The sequence below is a fragment of the Terrapene carolina genome, unplaced genomic scaffold, assembly GCF_002925995.2.
Source record: "Terrapene carolina triunguis isolate 2854851 unplaced genomic scaffold, T_m_triunguis-2.0 Scaffold833, whole genome shotgun sequence".
Classification (NCBI taxonomy): domain Eukaryota; kingdom Metazoa; phylum Chordata; order Testudines; family Emydidae; genus Terrapene; species Terrapene triunguis.
The window spans coordinates 3,934,650-3,959,144 of record NW_020665184.1 but is presented as its reverse complement, the minus strand read 5'-3'; the positions used below and the strand labels follow the sequence as shown (position 1 = coordinate 3,959,144).

Here is a 24,495-nt window from a genome sequence, read left to right as displayed (position 1 = left end):
TTTGTGATGGGGGGTGGGATAACATGGAAGTCACTGGGGATTTTCTTCAGTGGGGGCATGTGAACACGAATGGGAGTTGCAGACTCCATGAAGTGGGGTTTGAATTAATTAATGATGAACGTTGCTATGATTTGTTAACACCAGCATTGCGCTCGGTGGGGTGCGGTACACAGAAAATGAGATGATCCTGGCGAGAGGCAGCATGGTCTGGCGAGACCAAGGACATAGGAGATCTGGATTCTTTTCCTGGCTTTGCCATTTTCCTGAGGGGTTACCTTAGGGGAGTCCCTTCCCCGCTCTGCCTCTGCTGCCCCTTTGCTTGTTGGGGTTCTCCCATCAGCATAGGTAACCCACCTCCCCAAGAAGCAGTAGCTAGGGTGACAGAACTGAATGGTAGCTCCACAGGGATTTAGGTCAGCTTATCTACACTGCTCAGGGGGGTGGATTTTTCACACTGCTGACAGAAATTTTTTTTTAGTTAAACCGACTGAATTTTCTTGGGTAGACCAGGCCTAAGAGTACCCCGGGGAAGGCACTCATGTAGTCACAGTGTTCTTTCTCTCTGTGTTTTAAACAAATCACTGACAGATCTCCTGAAATTAAGTGAGGTCTGCCCCATGGGAGCTTCCTGCTGAGAGGTGCAAAGGGAAGAGATCACCTGTGAGTCTCCCCTGCCCCAGGAAGTGCATTTCCCCTCCACCTGTTAAATCTGTCACCACAGGGGTCATGTGTTTCCTCGCCCCTTAGGCAGTTTCTCTCACTGCACTTGGTAAGAGCCAGTCTGCTGGGTGGGATTATAGCATAAAGGTGAGTGTGAGGGCCAGATCCCTGCAAACAGCCTGGCTGGGGACGTGAACATTGGGGGGGAGCTGTCCCAGGTCAGGCTCTGTGCTCTGCCTCTGGGGCAGAGACCACCTCAGGGCATGTCTACACTTGCCATTTAAAGTGGAAAAAGTCCCTTTTTTGTGCAAAAACTGTGGGAGCGTCTACACTTGCCAATGACTTTTTGTGGTGAAACTCAGAAGTTTCACCGTGAAAAGAAAACCCCCTCCATGAGAGGTGTACAGCTCTTACTGGTGATGCTTTTGCGGTGATGTGCTCGTGAAGACACGTTCTTCCTGTTTACAGAGCTGTTAGCCTCCGCAGGATATCCCACAGTACCTAGGTGACCACTCTGGTCACCAGCTCTGCTGCTTTGTTACCAAGTAAACAGACATCCACCCCCCCCCCCCCCGTAAAACCCCGGGAACTTTGAAACTCCCCTTCCTGTTTTCTTGGCAAGTGCTCACTTATCTGGCCAGGTGACAATGCCTGCTCCACGGAGTAAACGTTCCCCTGCCTGGAGCAATGCTGAGCTACTGGAGCTGACCAGTGTTTGGGGAGAGGAGTTGGACCCAGGATGCCCCACAATTGCCCTGCCTTCCCACAAGGCCTATCATCAAAATGGAGAGAGCTGCACTGTGGGATAGCTCAGTCTGCTCCTCTCATCAGGGATGGAAGTGCTGCACATGTAAACACTCTCTGATGCCTGTGGAAGTAAGCGAGTACCCAAACCAGCGCTTTTCTTTCACCAGTTCACTATCGCTGTTGAAACTGACAGCGCAAAAACTCTGCAAGTGTAGACATAGACAGTCTCTAAAGCAGCTGGTTCCTCTGGGGGAATCTCTACAGAGGACAGTCTGTAACACCCCTGATTCTGGAGGGATCAGAGTCCAGCACTCGAATGAAATGAAGGATACCATGAGATGAGGCCTTGGGGGTGGGAGTGGAGAGAACTCCCCCCACATTAATTTCTGTTAGCTGCGCCCATCCATACAGTGAGCAAAAACACAGCGCCAAGAGTGCAGATCTGAGCAACTTGTCCCTTCTAGTGCCAGACCAGTGCCTCCAGAAGTGGAGGTGCTGGGAAAATGACTTTGCAGCCTAGATCAAGCTAGTCAAAGACTCAGATTACAGTTCCTGGGTGGATCAAGTCTCCTGCTTGGCAGATGTCTGTGGCTTGGTAAGGCCCGCCTAGGGGAGGGCACAAAGAAGGATGGGCTCTTTTCAGAGAGCTCTTGCAAAGTTGCCTCTCAGGAGTCAGTGTTTCAGAGGTGCCTGTGACAGACTTTGGAGGTATAGCATTTGTCTTAAACTTTTCTATTGGCACGGGCCTCCTTCTTGCTTGGAGGAGCCTCTCTCTGACTTCCAGGGATGAGGTCGTCCATCTCCTTGCTGAATAGCGGCTCTGGCTTTCTGTGCTGGGGAGACCAATGCTGACTGTCAGATCTGGGTGCAGTGGCTGTGCTTTCAGGTAAGAACGTTATTCTTTGGAGTAAAACACTGTAGAGACTACGTTTTTTTTTTTTTAAATCGGCTTTTTGAATTTCTGACAACATAAGTTTGTATTGCGGTGGGCTGTGTTCAAACAGCTGGACTGGAGCATGTGTGAGGCGAATACTAGTTCTGTACTAGCTCCATTGTTCAGGTTTGATCTGTATTGATTGTGATGATTAGTTGGAGCAGAATTTCAGCTATTCGTTGTTGCTCATTTCCATACTACATTGTGCACCAAATGCCTTCCCAGGCCTGAAGGAGAGAGGCAGCACCTTCCAGTGTTACTGAACATTAAGAAATGAAAAGCCAGGATGTGTAGGCATTTTTATTTTCCGTTAAAAGAATGATTCTGAACTTGCTGTGAACCTGTCCGAGAGTAAAGCAGGAAGTGTGTCTAGGGATAGCAGCTCAGGTGAGGAATTCCTATGTGATGCAAGGAAGTGAGGCACACTGTGCACGTTAACAGGAAGAGCTCCCAGTGGCATCCCACAGGACTGTGGGTATGGAGTGAGAATTTCTCTTCCGCAGCATTGCCTGCAAGGTCCGTTACTAGCAATGGTTGATGAAAGGGAGGGAACCGCATAACGAGTTCTAGATGATGTGATGGGGGAAGAGGGTTTGGGGATAAACAATGGCTGGCTGCAGCTGTTTTTACCAAATAAGTGACCGCCGGTGAACACCAAGCTTTGCAAGGCTCTGTCTGGAAAGGGAACGGCCATGCACTCAACAACAGAAACCAGCACCTCCTTTGTGCATCATGGCACTGGCCTGATTGTCCATTTTCTTGCTGCTGGGTTCCTTTTGTTTAGTCTGTTTTGTATAATGGTGGTTTGTGGTGATCTCCGCCCTTGATGCCGCGTTCCAAGGTCGGTTTCCTAATTGCAAAGCTGCGCCTGAGATGTCAGGGAAGCGCCTAGGAACATAAGCAATTACTTGTCAGCACCTGGACCCCACCCTGGTCACTGGTTTGCCCAGGTTTAGCCTGTAACTTCTTTACGTTTCAGGGGGAGCTGGCAACGCTCTCTGAAACTTTCCATGTTCTCTAGCTGGGTGTTTGTCTAAAGCCATGTTTAAGACCCTGTCATTTAGGCGAATGCTGATGAACTGGTTTTCCAGTCTTGGATACTACCCATACAGACTGTCCCTCTTTTCTTCTCACGCAGCTGGGTAAAGAGGAACTGGGGCTTTGCTCACTTGGAGAGATGTTCTCAGCGAAGGGGAAGTGGAGGCAAACTGATACAATTTCAGTGCCTCTGGAAAGACCCTTTGCAATTACCCGGGGAACCATGAACGCATGCAGTGTGCATAGCAAAGTTTATTGGGCCTGTCAAATAGTTGCTGAAGAGACAAGCAGAGCAAGGTAATATCTTTTATTGAGAGACCAGCTTTCTCACCTACACAAGTTGGTCCTATAAAAGGTATTATCTCACCCAGCTTGTCTCTCCAATAGCCTGGGACCAGAGTAGTCAATAGGGGGACCGCAGGCCAAATCCGGACCACCAGACACTTTTGAAGAGACCCTGAAATCTTTTTATTTGCTTATTATTATTGATTAATATTATTTTTATTATTATTTTCTCTAGAGTCTGGACCTTGACAAAAAGTAGACAACCCCTGTCTGGGACCAACAGTGCTACAAGAGCACTGCTTATAAATAGTTGCTGAAGTCTTAATCCTCTGAACAAAATATGATTGGTCTCCATTATCTGGTGGAAATTCAAGACAACATTATCTCAATATGCTTTTTGTCTCTCAGGCTTGAAAAAAACTGAAACTGGATGCCACATGGATTAACACACATGTGTGGTATTATTATTTTCAGTATCCTTCTGATAGAATTAATCTGCGCTGGGTGTATGAGTTGGTGTGTTCAGTGAATACTGCTTAGAGGCCAGTATATATCTATTTGTCTCGCACTCATCATAGTATCTAAGCACCTATGTCGTTCACTATGGGGAAAAAATAAGGATAGATTGAAACCATTTCACAGCAAAATGTCGATTGAATCAAATGCATGTGAAACCTGCTTCCCGGGCAAACAGCTGGTTGATGTATAAAGTGCTATGTGCATGGCTGACACCCTTTTATCCCCCTGCCCCAGGGCACTGGTGCCAGGAGACTGACCCTCTGCAGAGAAGTGTATTGTTATTTCTTCTGCTAAAGTTTCCCCCTTTGTTTTGGCTGGTTTACAATTTTGCAAATGGCTGAGGAGGGAGATGCTTACAGGCCCGGCCTTGCTGGTGTGTGAAGTAACATGTGTGAGCCCCTAACCAATTCCATTCCCTAGGAGACTCCTCCTCCTTCCCCCCCCCGTGCTCCCCCAGGGAGCTCTTTAGCTGTCTGTTACCCCCAGTGGTTTTCTCTGTCTATCCCTAATCTTTCTTCCTTTTCTTCCTATCTTTCCTTCCTCTTGCTGATCAAGCCTTCAGTTGTCTTAAGATTTCCCCTGCCCTTGCAGATCATAATGGGCTCTCACCCCCAACTGAGTTGTGGTTGGACCAGATGCTTCCCTGGAATATCTGCATGGTGGTGTGTAAGGTCTGCATACACCTCAGCTTCTGGCTGCTGGCTCTGAAGGGAGAAGCATGGGCTTGTGGTTACAGCATTGCACAGGCTTGTGGTTACACCATTTGTGACTCTCCCACAGGCCACGTCACTGTTCCGTGCCTCAGTTTCCCCATCTGTAAAAATGGGGATGATGATACTCCCCTACCTCCCTGGGGTGTGGTAAGTTCCATTCACCAATGTTTGTGCTGCACCAAGACTCTCTGGGAATCAAAGCCATGTGTATAAGGGCATGTCTTCACTAGCAACGTTAAAGTGCTGCCACGGCAGCACTTTAATGTGGCTGTGTAGCCGGGGCACCGGCGCTGAGAGAGAAAAACCACCTCCACGAGGGGAGCAGCTACCAGTGCTGGGAGCACGGCTCCCAGCGCGGTAGCACTGTCTACGCTGCCACCTTACAGCGCTGAAACTTGCAGCACTCAGGGTTTCACACCCCTGAGCGAGAAAGTTGCAGCGCTGTAAAGTGGCAGTCTAGACAAGACCTAAGTGGACAGATCAAGAGACTGTCTTTAGCTGAGCTTTTGAATCTGGCTGCTTCTGTGTTGTGTTTGTGCTTTCAAATTCCAGGCCAGTCCATTCTGCATGTTTGCACAATTAGCAGTGTGTGTGTGGAGAGGTGGGTGGGGCACAGGTGATAACCAGGTTGGACTGGCTATAGTAACCTCATTACCGGGTTACCAACGATATTGTGAGCAGAGCAAATTCTGCTGTCCTAGACGGGTAGACTCTGAAACATCCGGGAAAAGGAGGCAGTGTTGTTTACTGGAGTGGGATACCGTGAATGAGGACTCCTGGGTTCTGCTCTCAGCCTTGGGTAGCAGCCTCATTAAAGGAAATGACTCACGTAAGGGAACTGCAAGTCAGGACTCATGGGTGTTCTGTTCCCTTCTCCGTCAGGCTTGCTGTGTGGTTTTAAGTGAGCCATTTTACCTCTGTGTTTCCCTTACCCTCATCTGCAAAATGGGGATACCAATAGCCCGAGAGAGCAATGAGGATTAGTGAGTTCATGTCTATGAAGCCCGACCTTAGAAGCTTGAGATGGAAGGTGCTAGAGAAGGAAAAGTAAATGCAAAATTTGGGGCAGATGCTAATGGCCTCTCTGGCTCTGAGCCGAGCTTCCCTCCACCCTTCCCTTCGCTGCAGGCAGCGCTGCCTCCCAATTTTCAAGCTTTCTCAAATGCGGCCACCACGGGCTTTTCTTGCGGCCACAGCCTCCTGGGCTGTGATTTTGGGGGTCGGGGAGGGGGGGTAGTAGAGCCCCCTCCCCCTCCCTGTTGCTCCTGGATGCACCGTCCTGGTGTTGGTTGCTGGGGCCAGCAGCAGGGTTGGGCCCTGCCCCCCTCTGGAGTCACCTGGGGCACAGCGCTGTAGGAGCAGGCAGCCAGTGAGTTGCCCACCTTCTCTGGGGCGGTGGGGCTCAGGCTTTGGGCTTCAGCCCTGGGGGGGTGGGGCAGCAAGCTCTGGCTGCGGGGCTTTGGGCTCCTGCCCTGGGCTCCGGCTGTGCAGTGGCAGGCCCCAGGCTCCGGACACACGGCTTCAGGCTCTGTCCCTGGACATCATCCTGTGGCCGCAGGGCTTCGGGCTCTGGCCACAGGGCTTCAGGTGCCAGTCCCCCACTGTCTCCCCCAGCTCCCCACCCCCAGCTTCCCACTGCCTTCCCAACACTCCATCTAGGACTTAATTTGTCCCCTGGCTTGCCAGGGCTGATTAGGTCTGCTGTGAAAAGTGATACTTGTATGTTTGTTAATATCACTTTTCACAACAGACTTACTATCTAGCAATAAATAAATTACAATGATTTGGACACGTACATGTGCATATTTATTTGTTTTTCCTAAAGCTAATTAAGTATTTTAGGAAAAAGTGTGGGAGCGGCCACCAGCAAGAGTTGGTGGCCGCACTCTGAGGCCACCAAAAAATTTGTCCTGAGAACCCCTGTGTTAGAGAACCAAGATGCTGGGAGGTTTTTGTGTGTAATAGTCAGGGTTCTCCTGATCTCACTTGCTTGTTTATGGGGCTGTTATTTCATAGTTCTTTAATGAGGTTAGAATTCTTAATTAACTCCTCATTATCCCGATCTCAAGCCACACAGCAGGGGAAACTCATGCAGGCAGGTGCCAGGGGAGAGCTTCTGAATAGCTGCAAAACACAAACACTGGTTTCTCCAATGCAAACGTTTTGTGCCACTCAGCGTGAGATGTTGGCTGCAGAAGGAAATGATGATGGGGCTTGAAATTACATTAGGTGCCAGGCACCTTCATCTTGTTCAGCTTCTCCCATGCAAACTGCAACTCAGATACTGCATATTGCTAAATAGCAGCAAGTAATGAGGGGGGACGGGGACACGAAAAGGCTTAGGCCAAGGCAAAAGTGGTTGTTTCACATTTGTTTTGGAAAATAATGGAGGAGAGGCAGGGAGGCTGCTCTGGATTGCTGTAGCTGCAGAGGAGAAGACTCTTGTACCCACAGTGGTGAGGGAGAGCAGAAGCCAGCCCTATGTAAGGAAGGGTAACAGGTGGAGGAGGGGAGTAAGAAAAGGCAGTGGTTCTCAACCAGGGGTATGTGTACCCCTGGGGGTACGCAAAGGTCTTCCAGGGGTACATCAACTCCTCTAGATATTTGCCTAGTTTTACAACAGGCAACGTAAAAATCCTAGCGAAGTCAGTACAAACTAAAATTTCACACAGACAATGACTTGTTTATACAGGAAACTTGGAAATGGCAGAGATGCTTAATGACTTCTTTGTTTCGGTCTTCACCGAGAAGTCTGAAGGAATGCCTATCCTAGTGAATGCTAATGGGAAGGGGGTAGGTTTAGCAGATAAAATAAAAAAAGAACAAGTTAAAAATCACTTAGAAAAGTTAGATGCCTGCAAGTCACCAGGGCCTGATGAAATGCATCCTAGAATACTCAAGGAGCTAATAGAGGAGGTATCTGAGCCTCTAGCTATTATCTTTGGAAAATCATGGGAGACGGGAGAGATTCCAGAAGACTGGAAAAGGGCAAATATAGTGCCCATCTATAAAAAGGGAAATAAAAACAACCCAGGAAACTACAGACCAGTTAGTTTAACTTCTGTGCCAGGGAAGATAATGGAGCAAGTAATTAAGGAAATCATCTGCAAACACTTGGAAGGTGGTAAGGTGATAGGGAACAGCCAGCATGGATTTGTAAAGAACAAATCATGTCAAACCAATCTGATAGCTTTCTTCGATAGGATAACGAGTCTTGTGGATAAGGGAGAAGCTGTGGATGTGGTATACCTAGACTTTAGTAAGGCATTTGATACGGTCTCGCATGATATTCTTATCGACAAACTAGGCAAATACAATTTAGATGGGGCTACTATAAGGTGGGTGCATAACTGGCTGGATAACCGTACTCAGAGAGTTGTTATTAATGGTTCCCAATCCTGCTGGAAAGGCATAACGAGTGGGGTTCCGCAGGGGTCTGTTTTGGGACCGGCTCTGTTCAATATCTTCATTAACGACTTAGATATTGGTACAGAAAGTACGATTATTAAGTTTGCGGATGATACCAAACTGGGAGGGATTGCAACTGCTTTGGAGGACAGGGTCATAATTCAAAATGATCTGGACAAATTGGAGAAATGGTCTGAGTTAAACAGGATGAAGTTTAACAAAGACAAATGCAAAGTGCTCCACTTAGGAAGAAAAAATCAGTTTCACACATACAGAATGGGAAGAGACTGTCTAGGAAGGAGTACGGCAGAAAGGGATCTAGGGGTTATAGTGGACCACAAGCTAAATATGAGTCAACAGTGTGATGCTGTTGCAAAAAAAGCAAACATGATTCTGGGATGTATTAACAGGTGTGTTGTGAGCAAGACACGAGAAGTCATTCTTCCGCTCTACTCTGCTCTGGTTAGGCCTCAGCTGGAGTATTGTGTCCAGTTCTGGGCACCGCATTTCAAGAAAGATGTGGAGAAATTGGAAAGGGTCCAGAGAAGAGCAACAAGAATGATTAAAGGTCTTGAGAACATGACCTATGAAGCAAGGCTGAAAGAATTGGGTTTGTTTAGTTTGGAGAAAAGAAGACTGAGAGGGGACATGATAGCAGTTTTCAGGTATCTAAAAGGGTGTCATAAGGAGGAGGGAGAAAACTTGTTCACCTTAGCCTCTGAGGATAGAACAAGAAGCAATGGGCTTAAACTGCAGCAAGGGAGGTCTAGGTTGGACATTAGGAAAAAGTTCCTAACTGTCAGGGTGGTTAAACACTGGAATAAATTGCCTAGGGCGGTTGTGGAATCTCCATCTCTGGAGATATTTAAGGGTAGGTTAGATGAATGTCTATCAGGGATGGTCTAGACAGTATTTGGTCCTGCCATGCGGGCAGGGGACTGGACTCGATGACCTCTCGAGGTCCCTTCCAGTCCTAGAATCTATGAATCTATGAATCTATACTGCTCTGTGTACCATACACTGAAATGTAAGTAAAATATTTCTATTCCAATTAATTTATTTTATAATATGGTAAGCATGAGAAAATAAGCAATCTTTCAGTAATAGTGTGCTGTGCCACTTGTATTTTTATGTCTGATTTTGTAAGCATGTAGTTTTTAAATGAGGTGAAACTTGCGGTACGCAAGACAAATCAGCCTTCTGAAAGGCGTAGAGGAGTCTGGAAAGGTTGAGAACCACTGAGCTGGAGGGATTTAAAATCAAGGCTTAGAATGGTTCCAACTCCCCATATCCGAGCAGGAGATGGAGTTCTAGACTTCCCATTGTCACTTGGGCTCAGTCCCTACGTGCAGGAGTCACTTTCTGGTGCTGAGGGATTAGGGGGTGCCCTGCTGGAGGTACGATGCACAATTGCACGTCTGATGGCATTTGGGAAATCCAGTGCAAGCATAGCTGCTGACTCTTCCCTGCAGCTGTATTGACTGTGCTATCGAAGGAAAGGTCGAGCCCTGCTTAGCCGAGGAGGCAAACATCCCGAGGAGTAAATCTCCTCTTCCAGAGAAGACAGACCCATTTCTGTGTTGATAGTTGTCACTGTTTGAGTCAGCGCTCTAATGCCGCATGACATTGATTGGGATAATTCCCTAAAATGTTTAGTGTTTTTTCCAAATAAATTAGCTTCCATTTTTAGAGTCTGACTTTGCATCTGCTCTGGGTACCTGATCCCCATTGACTTCACCCAGATTGCTGATTTGGGTTTCCGCAGGGCAATCGAGAAGCGTATTTTAAAATCTGAAAGAGGTACGTGCTTCAGTGTGTAGGATTTATCACCTTGGAGACCATAGTCCAGCTAGTCCCATATCCTGCTTCCACCAGCAAGCGTGTACCTGATGCTTCAAGGAAAGGTGAACAGCCTTTCCCAGCACTAGAGTGCTGCCGGAGCCTCTCAGTCTTTCCAGGGCTTTGGCTCCGGTTCCTGCTCAGCATGGGTGTGGGGAGGGGGAGAGTCACTCCCTGACCCAGGCAGGGGATTAGTTGATACCCTGGAGTATGAGATTCAATTGCCTTTGTACCAATGTCTTCCCAAGGTATTAGTGCCAATGAAGTTATCCAGCCCCCTGATATATTTTGCTGACCTCCTGCAGCAGTTTAGCATCTTTGGCCAGGCTCTGTGTTAAAGCCCAGGCTCTCAGTACTCATCTGCCCCTTGGCAGACTAGTCTTGCAGTGCCCACCCCTCTAGAAGGATTAGTAAGACCTGGGAAAAGAGTGGAGTTCAGGACCAGCCGGGAGTTACCATCAGGCATTGAGCAGCAAAATAAGCTCAACCAATTTAAGAGCTGGGCACTCACCAAGCCAGGAGCCGCGGTTCTGCGGGGTGGGTGACAGCTGCAGGGAATCAAAGGTTTTGTCAGATTTTTGCTTGATGTTTGACTGATAAATGTCTGTGTTATGTGCTTTATTTTCAATTTTTGAAGTAGAGCAGCTGGAGCAACAATAACAATTGCAGTTCTGTCTCCCACACATAGCTGCTTGGTCGGGAAGCAGATATTCCTGAGGAGGAATCCCTTATCAGATCGGGGCAAATCTCTGAGGCCTGATCTGTTTCCGGAGTTGTGCTGCATCCTCAGCATAATTTTCCTGGAGTCGGTTGTACTCCACTGGCCCCTGCAGCCCAGCGTCTTGTGCAGCCACTTACAGAAGTGCAGCGTCAGACACCCAGTTAGTGTTCACCTTGCACTGCAGAGAATGACTGCACGAGGCAAAGGTGAATCAGGCACCTGGTTTACAGGACATGGGGGAAGGGCTGTTATGTCAGCAGCTCAGATGGCTTCCGGTTCTTGTTCACCCTATTTCACTTTAATTAGACTCATGTCTGTAGCAGATGGTGAGGTTTGTCCTACCTACGCTTTTTCCTGTTTTGTATCTTAGGGTAGCTCTACCCGAGAAACACTACAGTGACACAGCTGTGCTGCTGCCGTGGAGACGCTGACTACAGCAGCGGTTCTTTCATCACTGTGTATATCTACCTCTCCGAGAGCAGTGACTAGATCAATGGAAGAATTCTTCTGTCGACTTAGCTGTGTCTGCACCAGGGGTTCAGTCAACCTAACCATGGCGCTGCAAAAGTTTTCCCAACTGAGTGCTATGTGACGTGTAGACCAGGCCGTGGAGTATTAGCTCAGTGCGTCTCTCGGGCTATAAACAGGGGCTGCTTTGTGTGCCAGTGGTTGAACTAACACGACTCTCTCCTGTCCTCAGGGACTGTAAAGATGAGGCACTGCTACTACAATGAGAGTGTGGGGTTTTTCTACAACAACAGCCGGAAGGAGCTGACCACCTACTGGAGGACCAAGGATGTCTTGGTCGTTGCCCTGGGCCTGACAGTCAGCGTCATCGTGCTCCTGACCAACCTGCTGGTCATCAGCGCCATCATTATCAACCGGCGCTTCCACTACCCCATCTACTACCTGCTGGGGAACCTGGCGGCAGCGGACCTCTTCGCGGGCATTGCCTACATGTTCCTCATGTTCCACACGGGGCCCAGGACAGCAGGGCTTTCTCTCAGGACCTGGTTCATCCGGCAGAGCCTCCTGGACACCAGCCTGACTGCCTCGGTGGTGAACCTGCTGGCCATCGCAGTGGAGAGGCACCAGACTATCTTCACCATGCAGCTACACAGCTCCATGTCCAACCAGCGGGTGGTGATCCTGATCATCTGCATTTGGGTCACAGCCCTGCTGCTGGGCCTCATCCCGTCCTATGGCTGGCACTGCCTGTGTGACCTGGGCAACTGCTCCAGGATGGCGCCCCTCTACAGCAGGAGCTACTTGACCTTTTGGGCCCTCTCCAACCTGTTCATCTTCCTGATCATGGTGGTCGTCTACACTCACATCTTTGTCTATGTCAAGAGGAAGATGACGAGCATGTCCAAGCACACTAGCTTCCACCCCCGCTACAAGGAGACCATGATCAATCTCATCAAAACCGTCATCATCATTCTCAGTAAGTTGCTTCCCAATCTGCATGGTGCCATAGGGCTCCTTCCCTTGTCTGCCCAGATGTTGGGGAGTGAGAGAGGGAAGGAGGTGTCCAGTACAGCTGAGATGGGGGGAGGTGGTTGTGAGCCACCCTCCTGCTCCCCTGGGGTTCCTGGGGAATGGTTTGGCCTCTGGTGTAACTTAGAACAGCCTCAGGACTGCTCTAACCTACATGCAACTGCAGTGGCTCCCACTGGGGTTTTGGGGAACACTGAGGTGCCAGTACACTATGGCTGTCTCCCCTTTTCCTGACTCTCTCCCAGTGCCTCCATCACACCCTGGGAGCTGCAAGGAGGGCACATAGATCCAGATATCCCATACATATGCCAGCGGGGGATTCCTTCAGGCTGGAAGAGTCCTCAGACCTGCTGGCTTAAGGGGCGGTGGAGGAGCTAAGAATCCAGCCCGCTGCCCTGTAAAAAGAGGGCTGTTGTTTTTAATTTGTGTCCTAAATGTGTTTTAGTGGCACAGCCAGTATTATGTAGAGGAGTTGATCACCAGCTGTCTATCGCAACCGTCTGTCTCAAAAGACTGGTGTCGGTGCCAAAGCAGTTCTGTTACTGTGTGTCCTGCTGCAGCATCCAAGTGACAGTCCTTGCCACAAATAGTGCAGGTGTAAAGCACGGGGTCAGAGGATGGAGCTCAGGCACTACAAGTGCTTGAGACCTGTTGCACTTTCATCTTTGCTCTCTTTGCTTTCCTCTCTCTCCACCATCTCTCTTCAGCCTCTTTGACTCCAGGGTAGCCTGTTCCCCGTTGCATCTTCCCGGCTTGGGATGTTGATTTTGAAGGGTTTCAAGTCCCTCTTGCAAATGTCCGTGAACCTGAGCCTAGGTTGGCCCAGTGGCCTTGGAGCATCTGCAGATCCTTCATACAGGAGATCATCTGGAATGTGTCAATCATCCATCCGGTGAAGCTGTCCAGAGTAGTGATTAGACTTGGCATCAGGAACTTTGGTTTCTCACTTGATATTTAGAATATGATGAAGACAGTGGGTGTGAAAGGTATTTAGCCTTCTCTCACACTTGCTGGATGGTCCAGGTCTCACCCTCATGCTTGAAACGCATGTCTGGTAGATATGTATCTGGGTGCTCAGTGTTAGTTTTCTGTTATCTCCCACACATTCAGTCAGTTGGCTGAAATGTGGTAGCTGCCTTTCCAATTTGAGAATTCAGCTCATCTAGAGTTGAGTTATCCGATACTAGTTGATCCTACTAGATAGCAGAACTTATGCATCACTTCTAGCATGGTGTTAGGTATTGAAACTTCTGGGGCGATCAACATACCTTGTTCCATAATCACTGGACTAACCATCAGTCTAAACAACATAAATCCATTACAAGCTCTACCTACGCTATAGCATCTGAATGCTTTCCAGAATCACCACGCACAGCATAAAATCCATCACGTGGCCCACCTTCCTCCTGACGGCCACATGGAGAAATGATGATTTATTTCTTCTTCCTTTCACTCCTTGCCTCACCCTGTCTGTCCCTTTCCTTCTACCGTTCCTTTCTTTGCAGTTGTTGAGGGAAGGCCAAGCTAAAGGGGTGAGTTTGGCATCTTCCCCGGCTTCTAATTGGAGCACCTCTAAGAGGTACTTAGGAGGGGAGTGCAACCCTGAGATTCTCTTATCTCCATTCTCTGTGAACATGGCCAGCAGCTGTGGCTCTTCAAAGAGCCGGAGGTTGTGGGGGAAGAAGATGTGATGTTCTGTCAGAGAGCAAATGCTGAGCTTTGGCCAGCGCAGACCGGGAATATGAGCAGTGTATTAACATCACACCCTGTGTCTGTCTGTCTGGGGGTGGGGGGCACTTTGGCAGACACATGCTCTGTTCGAAGTGTTCTGCTCTCCTAAGGGGGGGAGTTGACTATGGACGCAGTGGAGTTGGGAGTAGCTGTAGTGGTGTGGAGGCTTCTAGAGAAACAGTCCTCCGTCTCTCCTGCCACAGGCACCAACTTTCAGCTTTCCCTGGGTGAACTCCAGCCCTGCTCAGCCTTGAGGCCCCGCCCCCACTCTGCTCCTTCCCCTAAGGCCCCCCCCTCACCCCGCCTTTTCCTGCCTCCACTCCGCCCCTTCCCACGAGGCTCCACCCCCACTCCGCCTCTCCCTCCCATTCCTCCCCCTCCCCCCAGCGCCTTCTGCCTGCCGCCAAACAGCTGATCAGCGGCAGGCAGAAGGCGCTGGAGGGGGAGGAGCTGGTGGGTGTGTGGCCGCTGGAGGGCGCTGAGCACCCACTCTTTTTTTTCCCCCGGAGCACCCACGGAATCAGCGCCTACGTCTCCTGCAATAAAAGGGGATAAGGATGATGAAATCAGGTTTCACTCTGGTATTTTCAAATGGGCCAGGGGAGGTTTGTGCCCCACTATGGTCCAAAGTCCGTGGGATTTGGGCATGTAACTCCCATAGGGTCTTTGACCCTCCTGGCCTCGGTCCTGCCTGAGGTTTTTACTGAAACTGCCCTGAGAATTATATCATTGCAGAGACTCTGAAACACCAGGTACTGTCTGCTCTGCAGAAACATTAAAGCCGCCAGGCGGTGTGCACTGTGAGAGCCCGTGGGCCAAACTCCCTGCTGGTATAAATTGGTGAAGCTCCATCGAATGCAGCAGAGGTCTGGCAAAGTACACCAAGAGAATCTGGCCCAAGGTTTGTCCCAGTCTCCTTGGCCAGTGTTGTGCATTGCGGCTGCTGCCTTGCACCCCAGAGGCAGCTGCATGTTAGTGTTTCTGAGTGTATATAGTCTCTAAAGGTCATTAGGGAGTTTGGGTTGAAAGGTGCAGTCTATCAGTATTGCAATCCCAGGGCTTCCCTGCAGCGTGCGCAGCTGTTGCAGGCCAGGACCTTGGTGCAGAGTACCTGGCGACTGCAGGGCCAGTGCAGGGAAATTTTCTGATTTTTATTACTTGCTGTCGGGGCGGCTCCATGCTTTTTGCCGCCCCAAGCACGGCAGGCAGGCAGCTTTCGGCGGCGCGCCTGCAGGCGGTCCGCTGGTCACGCGGATTCGGCGGCATGCCTGAGGGAGGTCCGCCAGTGCCGTGCCATCGGCGTCCCCGCCGCCGAATTGCCGCTGAAGCCGCAGGACCGGCGGACCTCCTGCAGGTGTGCTGCCGAAAGCCGCCTGCCTGCCGCCCTTACAGTGACCGGCAGCCCGCCCCCGGCGGCTTCCCGCCCCAGGCACGCGCTTGCTGCGCTGGTGCCTGGAGCCGCCCCTGCTTGCTGTCCCATCCTTCATGATCCAAAGTGCTTAATGAAAATGAAATAAATAAACATGTTAAGTGCCTATGCTAGGGTGACCAGATATCCCGATTTTATAGGGACAGTCCTGATATTTGGGGCTTTGTCTCATATAGGTGCCTATTACCCCCCCTCCCCTGTCCTGATTTTTCACACTTGCTGTCTGGTCACCCTAGCCTCTGCATCCCAGCTCACATCTGAGCCTGTGGTCATGCTCCCAGCTTGCAGATCTCTCCTGATAAGTGCAGAATTTGCTCAGTCAGGGAAACCTTCAAGCTGCAAACAAAGAAGCTACTGCCTGCAAACTCCTGCTGGCAGAGCGGGGAGGGGGAGGGGAGAGGGAGGAAGCAGGAATCTGAGTTGTGTGGTTCCTTGGTGTCTCTCTGCTGGAGGAGAATTAGTGCTCGCATCCTGTTGCAACTTGCTAATGCAGTGCTACAGTTTGTGTCTTTTCCTGCCTTAGCTGCACCCCCCCCCGACCCCGTGTTCTGCATGCCCATGATTGCCCAGTAATCAATCAGATGCTGTAGACAAGTTCAGCAGGGCAGGAACACATTTTGTTTTATTTATTTTGCACAGTCAGGAACAGGGCAAATTATTTCCCACCCCCCTAGAACAGTAGCTAACTCCACCCTGGGTGGATGTTGCTGGGACTGGCTCATTTCAGTGTGACTTCGAGGCATCATGCTGGGAAGGAGGACGGATTTCTGGCTGCTGGCAGGGGTGCTTACCTGGGAGTCTAAGGTGGTGGTGGGGAAAATCCAGACCTGACCCATCTTTCTGCTGCTAGGATCCCCTTTCCAGCCTTTCCTTGCTCCTTGAACTGGAAACCAGCAGGGGAGAGCAAGGTGAGCTTGGAGGGAGTGGCCTGTGGGGGCTGGAGGGAGGCAGACGAGAGGAATTGGCCAAAGCCCTTGGAATCTCTGCAGTGAAACCCTGGCTTCTGCCATCACCATGGGACTGACATCAGGGAGGAAATGGCAGAGCCAGTCTTCACCCTGACAGCTGAGCAAGTGGGGGAGGGGGAGACCTTTTTTTACCACTCAAAGCTGAGAAATACCCATTAATGATAGGGCTCAGCAGGGTACTGCCAGAGCTGCTAATGCAGAGATTTTCTGCTCTGTGAAAACCCTGGGATAATTTCCATCCCCTTAGCCCGGCTCCACAGCCTTCTGCAAACTTGGACTGTGCAGAGAGACATATTTTGCCCTTTACTCATTGGAGGGTGTGGTGGCTGGTAGGTGTGCTAACAGGGAGGGAGGGTTAGACACCTTCAGGGGCAGCAAGCGTGTGACTGCTGTGTGAGGCTGTGTCTCAGAATTGTGAAGGCCACAGATGTTAAAAATAGGGTGCAAAGGTCTTAGGATGAAACCACGTAGAAGGGGGCAGGGGGGGACTGGAGGAGACAGGGAAGATGCAGCATATGGGTAAAGAAAGGCCCAGTCTTGTTGCCCTTGACATCAACAGCAGAATTTCCCCTGAGTCCCGGCCCCTGACCCTGAGCGAACTGCAGAGCAGATTCACCGCTGACCAGACTCCCGTCTGTGCTCACATTGAGCCCAAGGGGAGGCTGGGCTGCGGGAGACATTATCCCTCAGTCCAGATAACATGGACGAAAGCCATGTCCTAATGGGGCCGCTGCAGATAACAGCCTCTGTGGAGTCCGTGTAGCCGGAGCCCTTTGGGGATTTCAGCGGAGTCAGAATGGGGTCAAAGCTGTTTGCGTGGCTCTGACAGTGAGACAGCCCATTCTTGTTTAGGCTTGTGGGCGCGTGTGTGAATGATGCATGGTCCCTTGGGTGCCCTGGAAGTCTCGGCCATGGCCTGAGCGCAAGGATGGAGCGGGCGGATGGTGTGAGGCACTCACATGGGCCAGGGCAAGGTGATGAGAGGAGGACTTCCTTGACCTTCCATTGCCCAATCCTGTCCCGTGTGCCTCTCTGTTCTTCCAAAGACAGACCTGCGACTGCACGCGAGCAGATCCCAGCAGCTGCAGACGGCACCAGGGGGTTAAACCGGGCCATGTTCTCTGCTGCTGTAACTCTGATGGACTCTACTCGAGTTGCACCAACGGAGACTTGGCTCAATAATTAACCCCCCCGTGCTTGCGCTGCAAAATTTGGGAAACAGCAAGACTGAGACCGCTTATTGCTCAGTAAAGGAAACCAAAAGCATCTGGTTAATGTCAGTGTTCAGGAGTTCTGTGTGGTGAAAGGGTGTGTGTGATGATGATGATGAAGAGGGAAAGCTTCTGAAATGGATAATCTTCAGGGAAAAGTCAATATGGGGTATGTGAAAGATGCTTTCGGGTTGGAAAAGTGTTTCGTTTTGTATAGGAGCAAGGTGAATGGGTGGGTTTGTCAATCACTTATCCATAGTGATGGCAAATATGGACTTTCCTAAAGCTCATGGGTTTCTGTCTTCTAGATGACATTGAAGGGCTTGGATTACCAATAGCTACCCAGAAGAGCTCCCCGTGTGAACACTCTTATTCCAGAACAAGTGTCCCATGCAAGCTCTTATCCCAGAACAGAGGTAGTGAATTAAATTCACACCCTACCTTTTGCTGAAATACCTTTCCTGTGTGTATGAGCCCCTAGACAGAGCTTTTGTAACTGGGGAATGAGAGCGAGATCACAGGACAGGGCCCAACAGCCTCAAAAGAGGTTGTCAGCGGGCCACTATGGGGAATCAGATTTTTCCAAAGAACTTAGCTCCCATTTAGGCACCAAAACATGGGTGCGGGTGTTCAGACAGGAGAGGCCGGTGCATCGGGTGCAGCACACCTTTGAGAGTCCAGCACCTTTGTTTGGGTGCTGAAGGGCAATAGAGCTCTTCAGAGAACTTGGCCCCTGTTGTGGGCACTAAGCCCTGGAGAATCTGGCCCAGTGTGCATGGGCTGGAGACAGGCTCTCACAAGCTGGGGGCATCAGCCCTCCCTTAGTGATGCTGTGGTGTGCATACTTCTCCAAAGGCTACTATTCAGCTGAGTGCAGAATTTCTTTTTGTCCCCACTCCTCCCTCTGAAATTAGGACCAAAGCAATGACCCTGGAAGGAAGTTTATTGGAGTTGCAGAGAAACCCAGCCTTGCCCAGAAAGCAGCTGCTGCTGCCCTGACCCCCCACCAGTGCTGCCTTTTTCCCTGTTTCTTTTAATCAAAGGTTTCGGAGTCAGTCTCTCATTTTGCAGCACCCTCCGTGGTCGTTTTTCTTCCTAGCAGGCGATTTCCAGTAAAGGGTGTAGTTGAAAAGCTCCCAGTGAGCACTGTTCCTTCTGTTCCACCCTCCTCCAGGAGACAGGCCAGGATACACCCCCGGTGTAACAAGAATGCTAGCGGGGGAGTGCGTGGTTTACGGCAGCCTCAGAACTAAAAACACGACTGCAAATAGCAGGGGGTTCAGAATGCACAATAATCACCCTAGAAATTCCTTCCCTCTCCCCCTCCCCCCTCCGCCTCATTCATCGACAGAATGGCCATCCTTTGTCCTTCAAAATCCTTCTGCTAAAGGATTTCCCAAACAGTAGTTTGCAGTGGTGTAGCCATGTTGGTCCCAGGATATTAGAGAGACAAGGTGGGTGAGGTAATATCTTTTATTGGACCAACTTCTGTTGGTGAAAGAGACAAGCTTTGAGTGACATGGATCTCTTCAGAAGAGCTTCAGACGGAATACAGGAATTGCCAGGAACAGGCAGACCTAGGCGCCCAGCCAGTCCTGTCTTCCATCTTTGACTATGGCAAGATGCAAGAAGCCCCGCAGAAGGAAGTGATGGGATAACCTACCCCCAGGGGAAGTTATTGACTCCTTATAGCCAGAGGATCGGGCTCATGTCCTAAAGCAGGAGAGTTTAGATCGCTTCCAAAATGCTTGGTTATTTATTTAACCCTCGCTATAATAATTATGGATATCCTTGTTATGCCTATGAATGGCCAACCCTTTTTTTGAATCCTGCTGAGCTCTTGTCTTCAATGAAACTTCGTAGCAATGAGTTCCACTATATTATTGTGTGTGAAAAAGTATATACTTTTCTTAGTTTTGAATTTGTCACCATTCAGTTTTCCTGAATATCCCCCAGTCCTTGTGTTACGAGACAGGATGAATAGACATTCCTGAGTTACTGTCCCTATGTGTACAGAATGTGTCTATGATTTGAGTCTCCAAACAAATGTCTGATCAAATTACAGGAATAAAGGGAAATGACCCTTAAGAACAAAAGAATGGCCATACTGGGTCAGATCAATGGTCCATCTAGCCCAGTATCCTGTCTTCTGACAGAGGCTGGTGCCAGGTGCTTCAGAGGGAATGAACAAACTAGGGCACTTTGAGTGATCCATCCCTGTTGTCCAGTCCCAGCTTCTGGCATTGGAGGTGTAGGGACACCCGGAGCATGGGGCTGTCTTGGGTAATAGCCATTGACGGACCTGTCCTCCATGAATTTATCTAATCTGTTTTTGAACCCAGTTATACTTTTGACCTTCACACATTCTCACTGGCAAGAAGTTTCACAGGTTGACTGCGTTGTGTGAAGTACTTCCTTTAGTTTATTTTAAAATCTGCTGCCTATTTATTTCATTGGGTGACTCCTAGTTCTTGTGTTAGGTGAATGGGTAAATAACACTTCCTTATTCACTTTCTCCAAATCATTCATGATTTTATGGACCTCTATCATATCTCCCCTTAATTATCTCTTTTCTAAGCTAAACAGTTTCAGTTTTTTAAATCTCTCCTCATATGGAAGCTGTTCCATACCTCTAATCATTGTAGTTTTCCTTCTCTGCTTCTTTTCCAAATCACATGTATCTTTTTGAAAGGATGCGACCAGAACTGCACGCAGTACTCAAGGTGTGGGCATATCACATCCTCTCTTCTCTTAGGGAAACAATGCCAAGCTTTTCAATCTCTCTCTTCAGAACAGAATTTTTCCAGGCCTTTGATCATGCTCCTCACCCTTCTCTGAACCCCCTCTAATTCTGCAATGTCATTTTTTTAGATAGGGTGTCCAGTACTGCACCCAGGATTCCAGATGATGAACCATTGATTTATATAACTGTGTTGGAATATTTTCCAGATTATTACTTAATCATCCTATTTTGTTTGTGTGTTTCACTGAAGCTGCATATTTGAGCAGAGGTCTTCATTGAGCTGCACACAATGATGCCCAGGTCTTTTCTCAGAGTTGACAAAGTTACTGTAGAAACCTGTAAGGTATATAAATAGTTCTGTTATTTCCTCCCATGCACATTTATTTGCTTTTGTTAACTTAGCATTAATTAACTGCGTTTAGTAACCCGCTCTCCTTCCTATGGTGGGTAAGTCAGTTTTATTAACTTCGTCATATAGATAGCAAAACTGAGATAAAAGCAGTGAATGGAGCTAGCTGAAAATTTTCCATCTAAAATGACTTTTTGACAGAAAATGTCTTTTTTGCAGAAACAGACATTTCTGCCAGAAATAGCCTGCTATAGTTAACTACCTGTTTCAGGTTTTCCTGTGAAAACTAAACATTTGAATATATCTTTTTAATTTCATTTTCTTTGTTTTTTGGGGGGGGGGGGCATTTCCTGACCAGCTGTGGAGGCAGGTGACTCACCCAAGGCCCTGACGCCCCAGCAAGTCAGAGGCAGGAGTCCTGGTGCCTCACTTTACTCTTACAGCTTTTCTTCTTTTCCCAGGTGCCTTCGTTATCTGCTGGACTCCAGGGCAGGTGCTGCTCCTGCTGGACGGCCTGGCCTGTGAGAGCTGCAATGTGCTGGCAATGGAGAAGTATGTCCTCTTGCTGGCAGAGATCAATTCGCTCATCAACGCCATTGTCTACTCCTATCGGGACAATGAGATGCGCAGCACCTTCCGGAAGATCCTCTGCTTTATCTGCTACAGGAATCCCAAATACTCTCCTGCATCGGTCAAGTCCAATGTCACGAAACGCAGGATTCTCTCGCAGAACGGCCATTCTATCATGGACTCCTCGCTGTAGGAGCCTAGCTCAGGGTTCATTCACGCTGCTCCATAGCAACCACCCGAGAGCAGAGACCAGGGGTGACCTGTTTGTCAAGCAGAAGAACGTTTAAAAAAAACGAAACTTGTTCGAAAGCATAAATGTTTGAATAAAGAGTGGCGTCAGCAGAATGGGGCGAAAAGCTGTTAAGGCAGTGCCGAGCAGTGCCTTGCTTGGCACAGACAGACTTTGAGTTACATACCCACTATTAAAGAGGTGCTGTTTTTAACAGCACTGTTGATTTAATCTAGTAGCCTCCAAAAGACTTGCTCCACGTTAACCAAGACACTTGTATGAGTATTTCTACACGAGACACGTATTGTCTTAGTTCTTCAGTATTACTACCTACAGGAATGGTCATTCCAGTGCTGTGGTATTCCAGGGCCAGAGCCCAAAGTCCTTTTGCTTAATCTGTCCTTACTTATTGAAATCAGCAAGAGCTTTGCTTGAGATTTTTGCCTGAGAGACTTCTGACCCACAGATTTTGAAAATCCTGTTCTCTTTAAGGTGTCTCTAGGGAAGATCCAGTTTATGTGAATTCCTTTATGAGAAGCAGTTTGCTGCTTTGCTGACGTGTCTGTTACTGAATTTCCAAGTATTGTGGGCTTTTCCAGAATGTCCGAGGAACACATACCACTTTCCTGAGCTGGAGAGTTAAGCTGCAGCTAAAAGCTCCAATAGCATTGTTGTTCTGTTAAGTGTACTACACAGTACTTTATGGTCTTGACTGCAAATTCATTGCCTATTCATGAAGATACAGTGAGTCATGTTCCCATGAAACTAACCCTTTCTACTCACTAAGAGCCCTTCGACAGCTTTGTGTTGGAGTCTGAGGCAATCAACACTTTCCCCTAGATTTTAATGTGCAATTTGTAGCTTAACCCTCAATTGTTCAAATAGCATGTAAACACCATAATTTCAAATGTGGTCTTAAAGGCAAACCAAGACCTCTTTTTGTCTCCACGCAGCACAGAAACAAGAAGCATTTCTCACCATCAATATGCTTAGAGCCAAATTCTCTGCTGGAGTAACTCCATTGATTTCAGTGGATTTATGGCACCAGAGTATTCGGCTCTTGACATGTATGTGAACACTGCGATGATATAAGTTGATTGTCATTTTGGTGCCCCCTTCTGGAGGAAGACATTTTGCTATAGAGAGAATATTTGTGACACTGGCTGTGTGGGAGACTAAACAATTCTCCGAACTTCTTCCATGTCATTAACAAAACTTTAGGGTGAGATTTGCAAAAGCACTCAGCATTGGCCTGAGTCTGCTCCCTTGACTCCAGTGGGAGCAGAGGTAGACCAACACCTGTAACCTTTAACACAAAATATTTAAATTTTTAAAAAATTAAAGAGCCTGATCCTGTCAGGTGCTGAGCTCCCTCAACTCCCACTGACATCAGCACGTCTCAGGATCGGGTCCAGTGTTGTTTGGGGGATTGCTAAGCCCAATATGGAAGCCGATGGAAATTTGTTGTCTCTTCCCTCATGTCCAATGTTACAATCGTAGTTACTTCTGTTTAGCTAGATGACTGTCACCAGCTGTGGCTCAGAAATCCAGATACAACTAAGAAACAGCTTTCAAACATGTTGCATAGCTTAGTCATGCTGGGAGAGATATGTTACCTTTTCAACTTCCGGCTGAGGGAAAATGGGCAGTGCTTTGCTTGACTGGCAGAGGATTTTTGTATCTAAATATTTTCCACCAAAAAGAAAAGAGATTAACCCTGTGGAACAGCTGCAGTTGCACCCTGGGCTTTGTGGGCTAAATTCTCCGCTGGTGCAGATTAGCACACCTCCATTGAAGTCAATGGCCAATTTCCACTAGCAATGAGGTGGGTCCTCTATTTGTAGACTCCTGGGGATTTGTCACTGATGGTCTGCTGGGCCCAGTACAAACCTAACAATTTTTCTACAGCTTCTGCAAAAAGTCTTGAAGCAGCAAGGCAATAAAAGTTCCTTTGTCTGAAAAGCAAAGCAAAATTAAATTAGAAATATTTGTCCAGGCTTCCTCTTTTATTAAAAGGGAAAAATAATTAAAAGTGTACATTCGTTGTGGTGCTTAGCTGTGGGATTGGTACTAAAATTATTTCCAGGGGGAAAACACACTGACTGTGCTGCATGCTAGTTATGAATGAATCTTTGTAGTGGATGAAATGACACGCAGCCCTTCAAGAACTGCAGTTGGCTTTTATGCCCAATTGGGCCTTTAATAAGTTGTGCACATTCCTCCCAGAGAACTCGGCTAACTAGCCTGACCTCACCCAGTCCGCTGGGCTGCAGCTGTTGCACTGTTACAGAGAGCAATAAAGTCCACTCTTACAAGTGGATTCCTGCAGGTGTCTCAGTAGAGGAAGGGAAGCTAATAATAATCATCATTTTTCTTTATTTGACATTTTACTGCCACCATATAGAAGCTCATCTTTGTTTTTCTGTATTTTTTTTACTAGTTTATTTAAAACTAGCCTGAAAGCCGAACCTGTATTAGCCGTGACGGATTGTTGTACGTGAGTTCTTGTTGATTCTAATGGCTTGTGCCAGCCAGACACTCCCCTCTGAGTGCCCTGCCTTGGAGCGTGTTGGTACTTTATCTGTAACAATAGAGTTGGAGGGTTGAGTAATGACTATGCAAAAATTCAGCCTATGATTTATTCTCCCGCTTCAGAATGCACCTCCCCAACCCAATCAAAACAGTATATATAAAGAGAGAGACATGGCCCAAATCCCCTATGGAAACAAGCCTCTGAATGACAGCTGTCACTCATTCTGAATGGAAAGAGAGTGGCTTGAGTCTTTAATGAGGTTTCTCTTCCTGAGTGACTTAACCCTTAGAAATCTAGCTGATTTTCAAGTAGATCTAATAGATATGGGAGAGGGAAAATGAGAATCATGGAAGCAAGAGTGGAAAATGTCA

General features: G+C 48.4%; 1 protein-coding gene across 2 annotated transcripts; it reads left to right on the top strand.

Annotated features, from left to right (window-relative positions):
* Positions 1-2,109: 2,109 nt before the first annotated feature.
* Positions 2,110-24,140, top strand: LPAR2 (lysophosphatidic acid receptor 2). Of its 2 annotated transcripts, XM_024212557.2 has the most exons (3): positions 2,110-2,293; positions 11,565-12,308; positions 21,254-24,140. In XM_024212557.2, the coding sequence occupies exons 2-3, from the start codon at positions 11,576-11,578 to the stop codon at positions 21,553-21,555; spliced, it is 1,035 nt and encodes a 344-aa protein (XP_024068325.1). In that variant the 5' UTR covers positions 2,110-2,293; positions 11,565-11,575; the 3' UTR covers positions 21,556-24,140. The 2 variants fall into 2 exon arrangements, with proteins under 2 accessions (XP_024068325.1, XP_029769552.1); XM_029913692.1 differs by lacking the exon at positions 2,110-2,293 and having other exon boundaries at positions 11,482-12,308.
* Positions 24,141-24,495: the final 355 nt, after the last annotated feature.

Excerpts from the sequence above, each read along its gene's own strand:
- LPAR2 (XM_024212557.2), top strand. The coding sequence starts at position 11,576 with ATGAGGCACTGCTACTACAATGAGAGTGTGGGGTTTTTCTACAACAAC. Across the intron at positions 12,309-21,253 it reads AACCGTCATCATCATTCTCA|GTGCCTTCGTTATCTGCTGG; the intron begins GTAAGTTGCTTC and ends TTCTTTTCCCAG.